The sequence below is a fragment of the Ptychodera flava genome, chromosome 17 (assembly GCF_041260155.1).
Source record: "Ptychodera flava strain L36383 chromosome 17, AS_Pfla_20210202, whole genome shotgun sequence".
In the NCBI taxonomy this organism is placed as follows: Eukaryota; Metazoa; Hemichordata; class Enteropneusta; family Ptychoderidae; genus Ptychodera; species Ptychodera flava.
Window position 1 is genome coordinate 25,703,762 of NC_091944.1, and position 19,660 is coordinate 25,723,421.

Sequence of the window (19,660 nt, forward strand, 5' to 3'; positions counted from 1 at the left end):
TCTGAGTGAAATGGATAATGGATAACGATGTTGTGGAATGAAACTTCATCTTACATACTACCACTTAACAGCTATAAAGGCTTTTCTGTGATGGGTACCGTCACAAAAATCCCACTTGGCGGTTCCCGTGGAAACGTAAAGTAATCAAGGTGATCGGGCAGAATCTACAAACAGAGAGATTCCATTGTGTTATCTGCAGTGACTCTTAAATTGTTATTATTCGCCGCGCTAGTTAAAGTCGGAGGTTGTTTCAAAGCCCAAATCACCATGGGACGTGTTGCTGATGGACTCACAAATAGCACAAATAATGGCCGTGACTCAATGACACTCTTTGTGATCACACTAGAGCCACAGTCCCAAAGGGAGGAATTGTTGTAGCAACAAGAATATTGCAACAGGAAAAACAGTAGCAAACTGGGAAAACACAAATAATGAACAAAACGAGCACTGCGGCAGTGAGAATTTTTATTTATATATGTTAAAATTCTGGCAATTTTTATTATAAATGGAGAACTATGTTATTAATCACAAACTTGAAAACGGGTGTTCATAGATACATGAATATTAAAAGATGATTACCTGTTCCTATTTTTCGACAAATTCAGCACGAAATGACGGGAAAATAAGTTCGAACTTAGCTGTTTATTTTTTCATGTAATATGTTTGCTGAAAAATCCATTGACAGAAAAATACATAAAGGTCTACCCCCTAACGATTATATATATTTTTTTATTTTTTAAATTTCATTCTCTCGTGATATATAAGTCGCGCATACCGAAATTGTCCGATCAATGTCAGTTTCAAATGGTGACAGAATGAAATGCTCACTTTTCACAAAGTCGCCGGCTGCACTCTTTGCAGAGCTGGCTTCAATGATTCGAACTGCAAATGATGATTTCCTGTTTCGTGTTTCATAGAACTCATTCTCTCCTATCTCAGGCTGTTGGCAACAGGCTCCGAGTAGATCCATTATAGAACTTGAATGACGAGTGTTTACGTTATATTTCATTCTTAATTGTCACTATATACTGAATCGTATATTATCTGACTAATGTTTATACTTAAAGTTTGTAAGCACCCATTCTTTATTCAATACGTTCTCGAGAATTTCATCTGTGGCTTTCATTGTTCGCATGGGAATCAATCATGATCGCTTTGTTTGTAAATGCTGACCGCGTCAATGGGCGAAATACTCAATACGGCCGGGTAAACTGTGCCAAATACTACCAAATAGCAGCGGAACCATCTGAGCGAATATGCATTGTCCCTTAAATGTATCATTTATTACTGTTCCATAAGATCAGTCACCTTTCGCTGAATTTGCTCTATATTCCCGTTTATTGAATACATTTTGCCGACGGCGAATTCATAACCATTGCGCCCGCATTTTACGAGCACAGATAATTACACCTAATTTTTTGCGAAATTTTTAGATGAGATAATAGAGATAGTTACCGCCGAAATTATCAACACAAGGGTAATTCCTCACACACACATTTAGAAGTGCGGTTTGCGACTGTCATAACATATTTTTCAGCCAGTAAGTTCCCCACGGATATGATAAAACAGCTAGCGGGAACACCGAAAGGTAACACCCCTTCAATAATTATACAATATAGCTTTCGAATCACAAAGTCGAAGAGACGGAATTGGCACCAATAGTCTTTCTCGCCAAACCCACGAAAAACATACTTCTTTTTACGCAGCTGACTAAACGTTATGTGAAAAAATGTCCTCAAGCGACTCCTAGCGGAGGGGTGCGACCGGACAATATTGTATCGTATAATCAAGAGCGGGAAATATTGGATCAGACGACATCAGCAGCGGGGGAAATCTTATGCATTTGCTAACTATGACCAACGGATTAGGAAGGGATATTTTGCGGCAGCCGTTGTTTTCGTGGGTTTGCGGATTGGGAGTTAAATGTATATTATCTAAGAATCGGCGTTGGGCAGCTTTTGCATTGCGGAGAGGCCGCCGAAAAGGGGAATCGGAACTACACGTGATAGGAAGCCGCGAGGGAGAAATATGAATACGCACGAGCGGGACGGCAATGGCGAAAAACATTTATTTTTCCCTCTACATTTTAAGGTCGTTAGGAACAACATGACTATCGCCTTTTTTTCATATAAAAACGTAATCATCGGCGTCAAACGATCAGGATGGAACGGTGTAACTGCACAATTGAATGCCTGCCTTATGATGTGTTTGCAAATTGATTTAATATAACACAAATATCAGACGAATAACTAATATGATCTGTGTAAGATAACGCAGACAGAAATAACATGCCGCGGGGTTCAAGTTCACAACATAAGAAGGAAGGACAGTCATGTACCCATCGTGAAGAATGTGATGTGGACAAGTATTTTACCATCGCGTTCTGAAATGTATTCCACATGCATGCGTGTGAATGAAGCGAATTTTACAGGAATTCCATGGGAAAGGCTACTGCAGTCTGAATATGCCGCGATGGTTTGTTTCTTGCAACAGACGGCATCGTACCAGCAACTTTAACAAGCTGTTAGCGTGTCCGTCAACATGAGCACGAGAGGATTAACACAACAGGATAGTTCATGAGCCAGACGGCCCTATTTTTACTATATCATGTCACTATGGTTGATATCATGTCACTATCGTTGACATAGTACCCAATGACATCACTTGGTATCGGACCAAAACACTTAGGTTTTGGTTTTATCGATAACAAATGAAAAATTAAAAGCTGCAAGTAGCATTGGTGAGGTCAAAGCCGTTGCCATGGTTGCTAAAATGAGCCATAGCGAAGATAGCTTAATGATTTAGCAAAAAGTGTTGGTACCGAATTCGTTTGTTTGAGCCTAGAGCGTCTGTTGGTTCGGATGAAGACGGTTTTATTAGCATCATTTCTTGTTTATCTTAGGTTTTACACCATTCAAAATATAGCTGCCAAACTACGAAACCAATCAAAATGTCCATCGTGCACTTGAAAGTACTCACGTGTATGATTATATGAGCAAAATTTCAACATAAATGAGTCTTTGATTATTGAGAAGAAGATATTTAATATTGAAGAAGTTCTTAATCGGGTTTCCACACATGTCAATATGGCCGACACACAACGCGACCGATCCAAATGCATTTCACAAAGTAGAAAGCACATACACTATTGATGGCATGAGTAAAATTTCAGCTCCAATGATGCGCAGGTTTTGGAGAGTGAAGATTTCTTGATATTATTTCATCGTTATGGTACAAGGTTTTCGCAAATGGCAATATGGAGGCTATACCACGTGACTGATCCAATTGCTTTCCGGAAACTAGAAAGTATACACAATAATAATCATTATCATCATAAGTAGAATCTATTTTTAAGTTTGGAAAAATAAGACATTGCCGCCAGCTCACGTGACTAATTAAAAATCAAAAAGACAGGTGCACGACTACTCATACACCTTAATAATTTTGTAAGGTTAGACGAAGTGAAGGTGAAGCAGTTTTCCAGATCTAGCTTGTCTGAAAAAAAACGATGGAAAGAAGAAAGAAAGCAAGAAAAGTGTAAGCAAATACAATAGGGGCCCAGGGCCGGTTGGCATTGGCCTTTCATGACAACAACATGAATGGTCACGGATAATAGTACCAACACATATATTTACATGTAGTTATGATGAATTCACTGTTTTTTATTTTTATCTTCTTCCTTTTTTTTAATCACGAAAATGGAAAAAAGGGATCTAAATTTATCAAAAATGCAAAGAGTCCGAACATAGCGAATTTTCATGTTCTCCACCGTTGCCAGCGCAGATCCACCTTAGTGCCTTGCATGGTGTTAAAACACTGCAGGATCTTTATTCGAGTATCTGACAACTAACTATCTAACACTCCTTCACCGTTCTCCGCTTTTTGAGACCGTTTTATGTTTGTTTAACGCATGGTCGGCCATTTGCGCATAATGCAGCTGTCGCTTTAGATTTTGCTCTGTCTTCATACCATGAATTTATCAGATTGTCCAGACGTTGTGTATCAAATGGCGGCAAACGTCAAGAGAGTGATTTGCTAGCTGAACTCACTGTGACACAAGTTTCCTAACATATTCAAAATTTCTAATTCGTCCAAAAACCGAATTTAAAATACACTTGATGCATCAGAATCACATGGTCATAAAATTTTAGGAATTCGTCTAATATCTTTTTATTGTCCACGAGGACATTAGCCTCAATTTGAAAATGCTCCAAAATATGCGTCGATTAATTATTTCTTCAACATACTGTACAGGAGACTCTGTAATTTTGCATAAAGCTCTCACGACAGCTGTCGCCTCTTTGGAATGTGGTGTATATCATCGAAAATACAGTCATGCAATAATTCAGTTTGCTTAATATATGTGTATACATATATATATATAATATATATATATATATATATATATATATATATATATATATATATATATATATATACTATATATATATAACATGAAAGGAATTCTTTTGGAATGTGATCAGTCTACCCTATATTTACTGGTTTTATCAATAAATTAGACACTTTTTCGTCAATCAAATCAGCCCATGATCATCAATACGCAGGATTTTGAATCTTTGAAATGCTAAATTCAATATAACATTAGCCAGCATCATTCCGGTACATGTACGTTAGACAACAAAAATTAGTCAAATGGGAGAAAAAAAATTTCGAGAGGCATTTATCACTAAAATGATACAAAAGGTGAGGGTAAAGAAAGACTGCCTTAGTGTATGTAACTGAGAAATGTTTATGCCGATAGCTTTGGAGTGATTATGGCTCAAATATTTGCTTACAGTATGTTATTGATGCATGGAAAAAATTATAACATAAGTATTCGGTGGCTTGGTAAAATGACATGTGATAAAAAGTCCATCTGACAATCGTTTTGCAATGCTTTAAGACTGAAAAGTTTTATGCCACGGAGTATTCATAACAAGATTCCTAACATCTGAGGAACACGCCGGGACAGAATGAAAATGCAATAAAGTAAAGAGCACTTCATTCCCCGCCCGGATGTGTCTCCATATTAAAAACTAATATTTACTGGGATTTGCTATTTGGCAGGAAAAATTGTAGCTTCTAAAGACCGTGCTTTATACAATACCTGGCTGTCACAAACACACTAAAATTGACAATAATAACGGACCCAGTGAATTAATCGTTAAAGGGAGAGTTACAAGTTGTATTCTTCACACTGTAGAATTCTCAACTTCGTAAAGTATCAGGCCTGCAAACAAAGTCTATGGTCTACAGTATTTAAATTAGTTGTTAACATGATTCCCGTAGTCAGAACCCAAATCAAATTCTAAATTTATCACATGGGATACAGCTGGGCTGTACCGACATCATTAACATAGACATTTCGACAGGATCGCAGGAGCAAAAGCAAAAAAAAAACATCGTGCTGCACAGGCAGAACTGACGCAAAAAATGGAAATAAATCAACGCTCACAGCAAACTGAGTTTTAATGGTTGACTTTAACAAAGATTGGAAACATCTCCCCAGGACACGGCGGAGCAGAGAGTGGAGCTGAATAAAGCTTGAATTATTTTATCTCACTGCGACACCTTATGACAAGTTGGCTGTCGACTGAAAGTAACTGGTATACGCTGAATTTCCGTATGGTTGTTGTAGTTTGAACGGTTTTAATATTTTCGTCATCTGCAAAAGTGTGACCCCCAGCAATATTGTCCATTTCGTTAATGATCTCAGTGTATAGATGGAAAACAGCTTGCCCCCGTACTACCTGTAGCTCAACTCCTTGTAAATATTAATGAAAGTAATTGATGAAATGAACAAAGAGGTGTCAGGCGCCTGCCATTGATTTTTCAAATAATATTTTGCGCTGCTAAGTTTTATTCAAGCAAGTCTACTGAGCATTATCCCTCTTAAACCAAATGTATTTTGCAATCTTGACTAAAGTGGCAGGTTGATCTTTTTGCTAATTAATAGCAGTTGACACCTGAAATATCCGCCATTGTCACAACAGCGATGAATGTCAGTAACAATATACGCATGCATCGCTCAGACCGTCAAACTTGACGACAAGTGAGGAGGGAAAACCACTCAAATCCTCTCTGGTAATTTCAGCCGAGATGAAAAACAGCTGAAAAGACGATTTCCCGAGAGATTGAAAGTTAATCAAGCTAGCTAACACATAAGGTTCTCGAACTTTGACACTACTTGAAATTCTCTGGCTTCTACGCAAGTTTATCTCAATAAGTCTTCTTGCAGGGTACTACATCTCATACCAAAGTATTGCGTGCCTCAAAATTAAAAGATGAACTTTTGCTAAATGTACCCTCAATGCAACTTTCAACAATTTCCTCTAAAATTCAACAACAAAAATTAAGGGTCGACTTGCAAACTATGTTGCCTTAAAAATACAATATTTATTAAAATACTTTGGATATGATCAATATCTGTATGATAAGAAAGGAAACTACAAGCGTTAGGAGACTTTTATTAGGCGCTATTCACGCGCAAAAAATTGCAAATATTAGGTCATTTATATGTTGACAAATTCTATGTGAGAGTGGGAATATCGATGTTAGCCAGGGTATTAGATAGAACAGTCAAAACACCCTTGGAAAAGGCTGATGATAATTCCATCATTTGTTAGCTTCTATTTATATGTAAAATGACATGTTTCATTCAGGTAGCTTACCCCTCGAAAATTGAAAGTTTTGCTATATGTCCCTCTAGCAAACTTACAACCATTCTGTTTCAAAATTAAGATTAAAAACCGGGGTGTCCATGAAAATTTCGGCTGCATAGAAGCAAATTACCCAACATTTTCCGATATATGAAATTCTCAATGATAGGCGTCATCCCTGCGTTATGTCAATTGAGGAAAATAAAATTCCAGATTTTCACAAAACTAAACCGGAGAAAAGACTTATTTTCTTCATGTTTCAAAATGAACCCAAACATGTGGTAGACCTAATGAATAATGTGAAAGTTTCAGAGTCCGACTATGGCGTCCCCGAGGCGCTTCCTACCTTAAAATGCTTCAGCTTGACTTCAGCTAGATGTGACCTGGGTAGCAAGATGAATATTAATGCTTCTGCTTGTTGGCAGAGCGTCACAACAAGCTTGGACAGATGGTTGTAGACCTCCACGACTCGTTTTGCCTGAGGCGATTAACAAACAACATGATAATCCGACTTGATAGCGATAATTCCCTATTCTTTTTCTACTTTTATCAGTTTAACATTTATCTGTAGTGAGAGTGTCCGACCATTACCGGGAGAAAAGTGCAGCCGTATGGCGTTGTATCCTTTTCTTCTTCAGTCTATTTATGATCGCTTTTTTATATACGGCTCACTTTCAGAGCAAATCAAAAACAGGGTATTTATTTTCGGATTCCACATGGTTCAGAAAGCTGTGACCAACTCATTACACGCATAAATGTCCGATTTTGACAATCGAGACTGCCTTTTTACTTTTAGATCGATTATAGTTTGTGAATATACTGTTAAATTTGGCATTATTATGCTACATAGCGGTAATTAATATATGAGTTGGGCTCATCGGTGCAAAAGACAGACAATAGTTGTCCAAAAGCTAACTTGGATGCAATTATATTAGCAGTGCAACACACATCACTACCGTTTGTTATTGTATATTTATAGCATCCGAGATGAGACTATTTGCACGGAGGCCTGGTAAAATGATCTTTGCTTTGTACGGTATGCCCATGCTTTTTTGTAGAATGCTCCATATAAACAATTGGATCCCATTAATAGCTTTACTGCGTATCATGAAGCACGCACCAGAAAATACGTGACGTTCATACGTCATCAGAATGACCCTTTGTGTATTTACATGCACATGCCATGAAGAGTGGAAACGCATAGTTTTCTTCCGTGAAAACAAGATAATTTTTCTGTCGCCATTTGTCTTTTGCAAGCGTTCTCAAGGCTTAACCTTTAGTTGTGGATTGAGTGGTAGCCAGGTGCAGGGTAGCATGTTTCTTGTCAATTTTAGAAAAAAGGGACAACAAAAGCACTTGCACAAGTTATCATAGTGTAACCGCTGTCACGGTACTCAATCGATAACGGGCAATATGTCGTAGATATGACGGGACAGCTTACGGATAACGTCTTTATATATTTGACGGAATCTTATATCATGGTGACACGTGTTTTCAAACTACCTTTGAAGCCGTCATACAGTATGACATACCCAACCAGAATTCCATTCCAATGTAAAGATGTTTACAAACACAGCTTCACTAGTCTACCCTGGCCATGCAAACGCTCGTCTATACATGTAATTTTTTGGCTATTTAGTGTATTATTCATCATGCATGATGTTTGAGATATATCCATCCTGTACGATGCAATGGCTTCTCTCACGCCCGGCTCTGTGGTGACTGCATACTGTACCCTTTACCTGACTTCGTTCGGTTACGTACCGCCATGCAAACCCAGTTGTCATTTAGGTTAACAGCACAGATGATCAGTATCATCATTTTGCATTATCTCAGCAACCATACATATTTGCATTTTATGAGCACAATATTTGATATATAAGCCTGGCCATATGCGAAATTGAATAAAATAATTGTTAGGAAATTCATTGTACAAAGTATCCACACAGACACAATGAATACTGAACACCTTTTTCACGTGTTGCTGTATAAGAGCATACATGGTACCTCCATGTAAATTGTTAAAGTTTAGATATTCAATTTCTGAAAAGCATATGTTTGCACAAACCACAATCAGCAAGACTTTACATCACACAATCATTGACATGATCGCAAAGGACAAAGCATACGTCTGGTATCTGGGATAATTTTCAGGGACGGAGACGAATTGCCATACTTCTGATTGGAGAAAAGTGCATGTGTCCTGGGTTCTTTGTCTTAGGTAATGCATAAATATTCATATCACTTCCAAGTAGCTATGGTAGTTGTGTCAGAGAACAATTATCGTTGCGAACACAATTCTGTCGATTGGCTATGGAAATTACGTCCTTTCAACTTGTTGGTAAGGGTTCCTCATCTGATATACCCATGCAAGAGGTTACTGCACTCACTTTCAATTTAATCAGTCGTTGGTTTTCGAGGCCCTGATGCATATTCATGACATTGGAAAGGTTCTCGCAGTCAGGAAAACGACATCTCTTTCTACGTCATGCTGTTTTTTCATTCCATTTCTATCATACAAATTATCCCAGGTTATCGTCTTTGACCGTGCATATCATTTTTGTCAAATGTTCCCAAAAATAAAATAAAATCAAAATATTAAGGAAGCGTTCAGTTATTACGGCCTGGATATGGGCCGGCAAAATCCACGGGGGTCACCTTAAATTTGAAAACTGCAAAGGGGGTCATGAATTTTCAAACAGCTCAGAGGGGGGGGGGGTACTTAATTTTCATAAGTATCCGTCCCGTCAAAAAGCAGTTTCAGTGTTCAAAAATATTCTGGGAGATGAAAATGATTCGCTGCATGATTTCATTCTCTGAAATCAGTTAACTAAATCTGAACAAAAGTATAATTATCTGTCACATGAACATCTTGACTTGGCAACTCTGAGGCTAGTCTTATTGTAAATCAAGCTCACTGAGGGCAATGAACAATTTCTCTAACTTACGTATTAGAGATATAGCAAGTTTTGCCAGGGAAATGATTTAACAATTACCTGTAGACTAATAGTACCATGAAAAGTAAAATTATACTTTTTGTTGAAATTCCAATATCATTACACTTGTTGTCAACATCTGAATTTTCAAATACCCAATTTGAATCAAGTACATTTGTATCAATTACCAAACACCTATAAAACCACAAATTAATTTAGCTTAGCATCGAAAAATTATTCATAGTTTTCTCATAGACTCCAATGAATAGTGAATCAACACTTCGGTGAAATTCCAAAATCCGATGTCTTGCACACATATCAACCTTTAACCATCCTAGTCTAACTATATTTTAAAATGAATTGCCAAACGTCTATAAATACACAGATTTAGATTGTTTTGAATTGGTCATAGTTTCCTCATAGACTCCCCTGTACAGTGAATCTACATTTCGGTGAAATTCCAAAATCCAATTTCTGGCGAACAAATCCATTTGTTACCACCCTAGTCTAATCAAGTACATCAATATTAATAATAGAGAGTACATAAATACACTGGTTTATCTATTTTTGTATTGGAAAAAAATTGTTCATAGTTTCCTCATAGACTCCCTTATATAGTGGATGAACATTTTCAGTGAAATTCCAAAATCAAAGTTCTTGTATATATAACATTCTAATCAAGTAAAATTATGTTAAACATTGAACATCTGTATATGCACAAGTATAGCAACTTTTTCATTTGAAAAAAATATATTCACAATTTTATCATAGACTGCCATGTATAGTGGATTGACATTGATTGTGAAATTCTAAAGTCAACAGCAAATTTTTGTCCACATACAAGTTTTAACAACCCTATTCCAATTATCGATAAGTACAATTAGGTCAATTATCAAATATCTATAAATGGTACATAGATATAGTTTTGTATTGTTAAAAGTATTACATAGTTTTATCATAGACTAGCATGTATAGTAAATCAACATTGTCAACAGCTGATTATCAATTAAATCCAAATATCAAAATTTTGTAGATATATGCTTGCGCAAAAATGATAATGAGATCCACCTGTAATTTCTGTCCAATCCCTTTGAGGGGTAATTTAAAAATTATAGCAAGTCGGAAGGGGAAATTCGAACATTAACAACTTGTGAGTTTGTAAGGGAGGTCATTTGAAAAAATCTGAGAATCTTTTTTTGGATTCTATCATGCCCCCAGAGGTGTTTGTGTGTGCAGCTTTAATCAAGCGATCGGGGGGTCATGAAGTTTTTGTCATCTTCAAAGGGGTTATCAATTTTTTGGTGCAATGGGTAGGGGGCTTCATTTATTTTGACCGGTGCGCAGGAAGAATTTGCCGGGCCAACCCCGGCGATAAGAACTGAACGCTCCCTTAGCTTTGGCACATGCATACACTTTCTCGTTGAAGATGAGAACTTGGTGTTTTATATTCAACTCATCACATTGTGAGGTATTTCTCTTCTGCGAGGGCAATGAACTATGCCTCGGAGTCCATACTTCATAAGCAGTAATGCCCTCGCACATTGAGATCACGATGACTGGGTCGAAGCTTTTGACCCGTGTACCGCAGACATTAACTTAATTGATTATATGCATCTCCCCCCAGGGGCATGATCTTGGAGTCAGAAAGGTCGTGAGAACTAAAATTGTGGGAGTGGGATGGCGACAGTAGATGGAATTGATTGGACTATTGGGCTTAATTTTGTCTTCGTTTACGACTGACAGTGTTGATATCGGCGCAATTAAGATGAAAGTCGGTGTTCGAATCCACCTGGGTACCGTTTGTTCAGAAAGTCTTTTGCGAGCTAGGATCTAGGTCAGTGCGCATGGATGAATACAGCTCTCTGAGTATGTTTATTTTCATGTAAATTTTCTTACTGAGTAAATGCCCGGCCACTTTGAAAAATAAAATACTAACCACATTTACAGCTAACGCTGAAGGTCAAGAAGCCAGATTAAAATACAGTGTTTACGTCTGACTTTTGGCGCACCACTCATACTGAATAGAAACCCGGGTCAATGGTGCATAAAGCGGCGATCTTCTATTGGGCCAGGATGTCGTTCATATCAAATAAACACACAAATAAATAAATAAAAAGAAAAATCTTAGGGAGAACGTAATTTACTTAATTAGTTATTAACGCTCTAATATATAAAAACGTTCACGGTCATGACCCATCGTTTAACCTCTCGTTATTTGACAGAAACTGTGCAGATTTCCATTCCTTAGAGTAAACTCTCAGAATACAATAATTGATTAATTATGGCGTTGTTCAATGTTGCAAATTAGTTTTCATCTCAGCATCTAGAGATTTCCACTTGTCAACGCCGGTATACATGTGACATGTTGCCCGTAAAACGCCCAACCCGACATGACTCTAATAAACAACAACGACAACTTATGGCATCACATCACATCATATAATGTCACATTGTGCCACGTAATGTACATCGTGTCACGTGATATCATTCGGCTTGGGGCAGTTGATGTTCTGTTGGTTTACTTCAGGACACCGCATCCTTGCAGTAACATCAATCAAACCCTTGCACAATGATGCCTAATTGGCGCGGTAGGTATTCGCGGCTGTCTGAAAGGCGGACGGGATCATTTTGTTTACACTTCTAATTGCTCGATATATCTTGCTTCAACATACTGCGCTTACAGGCAAGCCCTGCCACTACGATGCCTTAGGTTCCTTCCTGTTAATGATATGAAAACGTTTAGAGTGTGTAAAAAAACATGCATATCAGGCATCGAAGTGGCAAGGCTTGCCTGTAAGCGTTGTACTTCAGTATCGGTTCACTTCTTTCTCATTACCAACGTTGCAATTTGTTTGTCTTAATGTTGCAAGGTTTATAGAATGCGGAGTGCTGCACTCTTCTCGCTCGTAACGTTGGTACTCATGAGTCATTGAACGGAATCATTGAAAGTTATTTACAATTTGCCTCAGTTTATATAGCCGTCATCCTTCAGCATACTTCGAGTCAGTATCGGTTCACGCCTATTTCATTCATTCTTAATACGTTGAAAACTGTTCGCCACAATGCTGCCCGGGTTGAAGGGTACGGTGTGGCTCCATTTTCTCCCAACAGCGTGGCAACTCAGCAATAAACGCGCTACCGTACTACGCGCGGCCAGGTTGAAGTGGAACTCCTCTTTCAACACAGTGCCATTCACGTTGTAAGAAATAAACTGACGATTGTAATTAAATTGCCGATTAATCACACTAGGAGCAGTCGCTTTGCCGTGTCTGAGCATGCCACACGTCTGCTAAATTCGCATCAGCGTGTGACCATTTCACTGTGGGATATTGATGGTTACAAAAGAGGATCGCCCATTGGGCCGTTCCTTATTTTTTATTACCAGGATGCTAATAAGCGATAAAGCCAGAATCAGAGATACAATGTGTGTTACAGATGGTGTAAAGTGAGCTTTTAAAAGTCAAAATGACAAAAGATGATTGATATTAATACTCACCATGCAAACGAAAGTATCAATATCCAGTGTATATTGTTCATTGTTGTTTTTTTTACACCCCTTTCATAGCCTTAATGGTATGGTGCGCAACACGAACGAACCTGTCCTACCTGCCAAATGAATGGAATGTGTCGTTTCAATCATGCAAGGGGGTCACACAATTTCACGCTGCAAGCAACACGTTTTTGCAAAAACGATAGCATTAGAAGAAATTACCACAAAACGCAAAGTACGGATTACTTTGTCATGAAGCCTCCGAGTTCCAATTTCACTCTATTGAAATGTGCCAGGCAGAATTACTTGTAACTTTATTAGTCGACGGGAAATCACCATCGGGTGCTAATTCTAGCTCACCGATGTTTACCGTTCACAAACTCGCCTTTTTCATCGATGTCAACAATATCTAAAACAGCCCGTCAAATCATCTAAGCCTAAGGAATGGAGCGGCCCATCCTTGAATATTTTATTTTTAATCATAAATTCGCAATGGCGACGGGAAATACGAATGCAAAGGTCGCATTTTTGGCGCAAGCAATATGTACGGTTTACCGCAATGGTAAGGATGACATCGCGCGTTCCTAGGACGATCGGCATTTAGGTCTCATGTTAAAACACTTAGGTAACACGAGAACTAACGGACAGCAGAAAAGCGTCACAGGCATACTCACAGTTACCAGATCTTTGACCACCCAGACTGCTCCTCTTCCAACCGTTAATGAGTCAATGCTAACAGCGGCGACGGCAGTATTAAAATAGACACAGGCAACCTGCGAGGAAACCCCTCAGTTTGTAATAAAATGTGGTGTGATGCGCAAACCCCCTAAGTCTTCACATGAATATACAGGAAGGTTATAAGCATAAACTCAGCACAGTCCCTCTAGGACTGTGGACCGAGGCATCTTGCAGACACTGCACACAATTACCTAACGTGTTGCCGTAGGATGAAACGATTAAGTTTTCTATCATCGTGAAAACAAAAAAACAAAAAGACATCGAGCACCATACATGTATATTGATGTATACCAATGAATCCACGGTGTGACAAACCATTCAACTGAGAACATTGCATCCGAGAGGTGATTTCGACTGTTTTCTACAAAAAAATCTTTGATGGCTTTAAATTTGTCCTGGGACGTACCCGTTTCGACGAAACTCATGAATAAACAGTGTCTAGAGCACGTCAGTGATGTATCAAGAATATTTGCATAGATTCATAAATATTAAGTGGCCAAGTATGAACAAAATGCAGGCACCAGCGGTCTTACTGGTTCTGTCACGTGTTTTTTATCCATCTTTGGTCAAATTTCTCTACATATAATATTGTAATTAATTGCAATTCTCCACGTGCGCTGCTGTTGCTTGCATGCTTTCTGCATCTGCGTATATCAGCTTACATGATCTCCGATCACTGTCATCTCTTGTTACAGTTGAGTTTTTTTCATAAAACGAGCGCTGATGTTCTGAAGATTAAGAGGTGCCATGTTACATATTCTAACGAACTTTGAGCGATCATTTCCCGCCATCTCGCAGGCAGCGATAGCGAGCTTCCATGGGGTACCAGCTTTCGTGCCGATGCCAATGTCTTGAAGCCTTAGGGTGTTCGATGAATCACTCGAAGAATACATGCGTTCCATGTTTCCGTTTGACTGATTTACACATTCATGTAACATTGGAAACTGAATTGAAATTTTCATAGCTGTCGGTCCACCATTCATTTCACAGACGATTGAATATGAATAGAATGTTTCTCTCACAGTTCTGGGATGATTGACTGCAATGAATCGTGCATATGGTAATTTATTTCATTCTGAAGTTAGTTAATCGGGCATTAGAAATAACTTGACATCAATGATGTGAGGTCAACGCATTTATTCTAGATCTCATTTGGAAAGTCACAAAACGAGGACATCTATCACAAGGTATTAAAATTAAATTACAAATATCCCCGTTTATGACTCTGTAATACCAGACGTCACTCTTACACACATATTTCAAATGAAGCGATGGCAGAAATGCCAAATAACATTTTTTCCCAGTAAATAGGAGAGATGTCCACGAACCACGTTTCAGACAAAGTTCTTTGAAAGTCAGTTCATTATTATTTTAAATTCGTTTTATTGCTCCTGTAACCTTTTATCTAAGTGAGCCACTGGCGGCCTTCCCGTGCAATAATCTTTCATATTATTCAGCCTTTTAAAAGTTATTAGTAATTAGTTAATTAGTATAATATGAGCAAGATTATTATCTCGAAGCTAATATATGCAGCGTTTGTGCACTACACAGTTGACATTGACCTTTGACGTACTATAAATGACGGTAGAAGGAAATAAGAATTATGCCGCCGTACGAGGCTCCGTATAAAACATTGTCCGTGCTTGAAGCGGTGACATCGACTATTTCTGTTTTAAATCGTCAAGAATGCCATTAGAAGTAAATCGGACACGAGGAAAAGAGAATATTAGACACATGTCAAACGACTTGATAGAGTGATAGGTGACGTCTGGTTCTTAATGAAGTCCACTTATTTATGTTGTAAACCTTATATTCCACAATTTAAGGTCAAACAGGAAGAACAATACAAAGACGGCCCCTGTAACATTGAGATTTTGTAATATCATGCTCTTTTATTGTGACAATTTTCGAGCTTTAACTGTTAGCATTAGTGCAAAACCGTCTAAACGTGTCAGTATAGTGTTTGCGTTGATAATGCTACACAAGATACATGACAAAACTGTGCGTTTTTCTCTGTTTCTTTACTACAGACCGAACACTCGAAGAATCTCGTCACCTTGAAGCAAAGAGATACAAATGCGCCTCGCTAGCGAAGGCTTTCATTATTCTTTTACATACTAGTAATTTTTTTCTTTTGTGCATTCATTATATCTACTTATTTATTATCTTATCTTTAGAGAGATATTCCGCATGGATGAAATATTTCTCATAAAAGCATGTAATATTGATTTCCTCCGAAGCCATAAGCAGATGCCAGGTCAAAATGACTTACCGATTCAAATTCACACTTCTGACATGGATGCAGTCTGTCCTTCCCCGAAGTCAATGAAAGTCGACGTACAATGAGCAGCTTTTGCTTTTGACAATGCCTGTGTGTAACCTTGACAGGTATAGTATTACATAACCTTGACAGGTAGGTTTCAACGCAGCATCTCAGTGTCGCATCAAAAGAGATAATATGGATGTGATGCTAAAATAAAAAAAATTGAGCTTTTTTCTTTGTTGTACATACGGTGAATTATCTATGTATTTGCAAAGACTAGGGAAACTGTTCCCGATATGATAGTAAAATGTCGTACAAAATTCCACCGACCACCATGTTTGTGTAGGCTAGGCACGGAATTGTTTTGCTAGCGATGTAATAAAATGAAAGGGAAATCCACGGCTTTAAGATTCACCGATAAATTCCGAATCCTTGACTTAAATCACGTGATCTTGAAATGATTCTTCTGATTCGTCTTTGTACTTGAATCGAGAAGTGGATGTTGAAAGAGAACCACTCAATGTGGTGTCTTTAATTGCCATTCATGGGCCTCCAGCCCAATTTGTAGTAGAATATACGTTGTATTATCGACATCTTACACCTTACAGAAGGTTTGCGTTCTCAGGTAGACAAGATTCCTGACAAGGAAATGATGATGATGCTCCACTATCCGACCAAACCAGACAGGATTAATATTTAATTCCTTTTTGTTTTTTGAAATGTTGAAAACGGAAGAAAAGGGAAGCCAGGAAATCGGCTGACTTGCAAAACAATTTGCACGAATTTACATTTCTTTCTCTCCCAACTAACTAGTGCTCGCGTGGTCAAGCTAAAAGATGAACCTCACCAATATTTGAATCTTGGGTTAATTAATTAATTAAAATTTCACTACTCTTTGAAGCAAAAGTGTTTTGAGCAGAATACGCTTTGTTGTGCGCAACGCCACATTGTCAAGCGTCGTATTTGAGGCGCCAATTGCAGATCTACCACAGTAACATGTTTGTTTCGCGCGCTTGTTTTATAACATATCTCACATAATTTACCAATCCTTACCAAAATACTGTTGTACTACCGCCGCTGACACCTTCTCTTCCCGCACTTGCGCTTCACAATTTCACATCTTTTTCTAAGCGGCGGCGTCTGTCGACCATGTTTCATTTCATGACGTCGAGCGCTGACGTATTATCGAGAAATGTCAGTGTCTCACATACGGCGCGATTTCCCAGATTTTCTAATGCGCTTTCTTTCCAGTGAATTTAAGTTCTGCGATGGCATAGTTTATAGTAACTCCAATTCTGATGTTTTCATAAAACTTAACGATCATCCTAATTGTCAGTATAATCATAAAGCCACCTAAAGGACATTTGTGCTTCCCGTAGACAGTCTCAAACACCGTATGCCTCGGTTCTAGATCGCTTTATAAAATTCCTTTTCACAAACATTTGTTTCTGTTTCCCTGGAGTTGCAGCGAGCAAAGGCGTCAAATAGTCTACAAACGACCTACATGAGTTTCAAGGCCAAGTTAAAGGGAATATAGTACATCTTTTGTTCATTTGGCCTTATCATCACAAACACCCCCATCATCACCTTTCCCATTAAGAGATTGATATCTTCGATCTAGAACATCATTTACACTTGAATAAAGCCACTGTATATTACGAGCAATTAGCCACCCCTAATGTCTGTGCATATACATGTATGTGTGCAGATGAATGTGTGATTGTCGAATTCGACCATATAAGCAATGTCACGTCATTGCAATCGGATCAACGGAATAATGACAAACTTTAATATCCTGACCAGCGTTGATTGACATTTTACTCACCGCAGACAGTGAAATCCAATAACTTATTGAAATCGATCGATCATTGACGCAAGTATTAAATTTGCCTGTCAACACATAAACAAACCGTCGAAACGTATCGGTAACAGAGTTAATTTTGTCCTGTCATAGGAAAAATCCACACTACATTGATATCCAGTCGATTCATCATAACGCTATGCACTAGCATCGACAATGACAGGTGCAAACACATCAGGTGGCTTCTTAAATAATTTTATCAAAAAATAATTCGCGACTTTAAATATGACAATAAAATAATGATGTGTCATTTTTCTAAAGTTCACGGAATCATCTTGACTCGGAAAATGAAACCCCCATCTCCTCCTGTGTTTCCTGTAATCGTAGATTTTTTTTTAAATTTAGGTCAGAAGAAAATTAAATTGTTTTCTAAATTGCAGCTTCTACTTTAGCAAATTTTTGATTTTTTATTATTATTTGTTAATATTTTATTTGTATTTATTTTTTTGAAATTGCGGATAATTGAGGGCATTTTGATGTGCATCTTTTAGCAGTGTTTTTGTTTGCCTTAGTCTGTGCAAATGTTCAGAATTTATTCCGTCAACAATAATGCCTCTTTTATTGCGGACATTTTGTAAAATTGAGACACCAGTAACAATGTAACTAGTGGGAAATTTGCTTGTTCGTATAAAAAATTAAAATTAGCTTGCCGCCTCTGCAGCTTTGCCAAAAATCCAAGGAACAATTTCCCCCGGCTTATTTGCATATCGTCTGCGCGCCAAAGCTGTACAGGTTTGTAACATCATTAATGTTAGACGGCATCAATTTCCCAGGCTGCACGTACACGGCAAGCTGCAAGATGTTATACTTTGCTACTGACAACAGCCGATATTATTTTTCTGCAAACAAATACTTTCCAAAATTAATGACATATTGCCAGATATATATATAATCTAGGTTCGAAAAGTGCAGGTGCCACAATGACGTCATAAACAGGCCATAATCTAAATCGCCCAGAATGAGGTCAATATCCCCGAAGGGCTATCAGAGTGTCACAATTTATTTTGTAGTCCATGCGTAGTCCATTTGTAATATGCAGGGGAAATTACTTATCTGGCTTTCTCGCCAGTGAAGCTTAAACACGCAACTCATGCTTCGTGTACAGGCTGGATGTACGACCTGAATATCAAACAGTGAAGTTGTCCTCGAATGACATCCCAGCTGTTCACTGCATACATTAATTTGCCATACTCTCTCTTGGGTTACATGCACAACCTTTAATGGTGAGTAGAGATATTCCCTTAGTCAACTCAGTCGAAGGCTTGGAATGTTAATGTTTCGAACAATTGAGATATCGCCTTGATGTTCAGTAAATGTTAAACATGTGAATGTGAACTGTACAGGTTATTTGATTGATTGGGAGGCCTTCTTGCAAATATGCAGTTGTCCATTGACATATTTTTATAAAAATAGATGGATCAACATATGAATGATACAGTGCACTGCCACATAGTATTTATTAAAGGCAAGTTCCTGGCACTATAGATTCATTAATATCTAACCTTCCTGCTTAATATTTCGTCCCGTTATAGACAGTAACGAATCAGGTGACCTCTCTCTCTCTCTCTCTCTCTCTCTCTCTCTCTCTCTCTCTCTCTCTCTCAATCCATCCTTTATAATGTAATATGTCATTATTTTGTAACAGTAACACGCGCAGAAATACATGCTTGTAGGACAAGAAGTATTTGAAAGTAACTCTAGCTAGAAAAGATA

The 19,660-nt window shown here is 38.0% G+C and overlaps 1 protein-coding gene across 3 annotated transcripts in view; it reads right to left on the bottom strand.

Moving 5' to 3' along the window:
* The window catches only part of LOC139115877 (glycine receptor subunit alpha-2-like), a 38,352-nt gene extending 24,144 nt beyond the window's left edge, over positions 1 to 14,208 (bottom strand). The window contains exons 1-2 of one of the 3 annotated variants that reach the window (XM_070678281.1): positions 13,760 to 14,208; positions 13,092 to 13,201 (exon numbers count right to left, since the gene is read on the bottom strand). In XM_070678281.1, the coding sequence (XP_070534382.1) occupies positions 13,092 to 13,132 (41 nt within the window). In that variant the 5' untranslated portion in view covers positions 13,133 to 13,201; positions 13,760 to 14,208. Of the gene's footprint in view, positions 1 to 7,005; positions 7,307 to 13,091; positions 13,202 to 13,759 lie in introns of those variants that run through there. The other 2 variants (XM_070678282.1, XM_070678280.1) reach the window with 2 other exon arrangements.
* Positions 14,209 to 19,660: the final 5,452 nt, after the last annotated feature.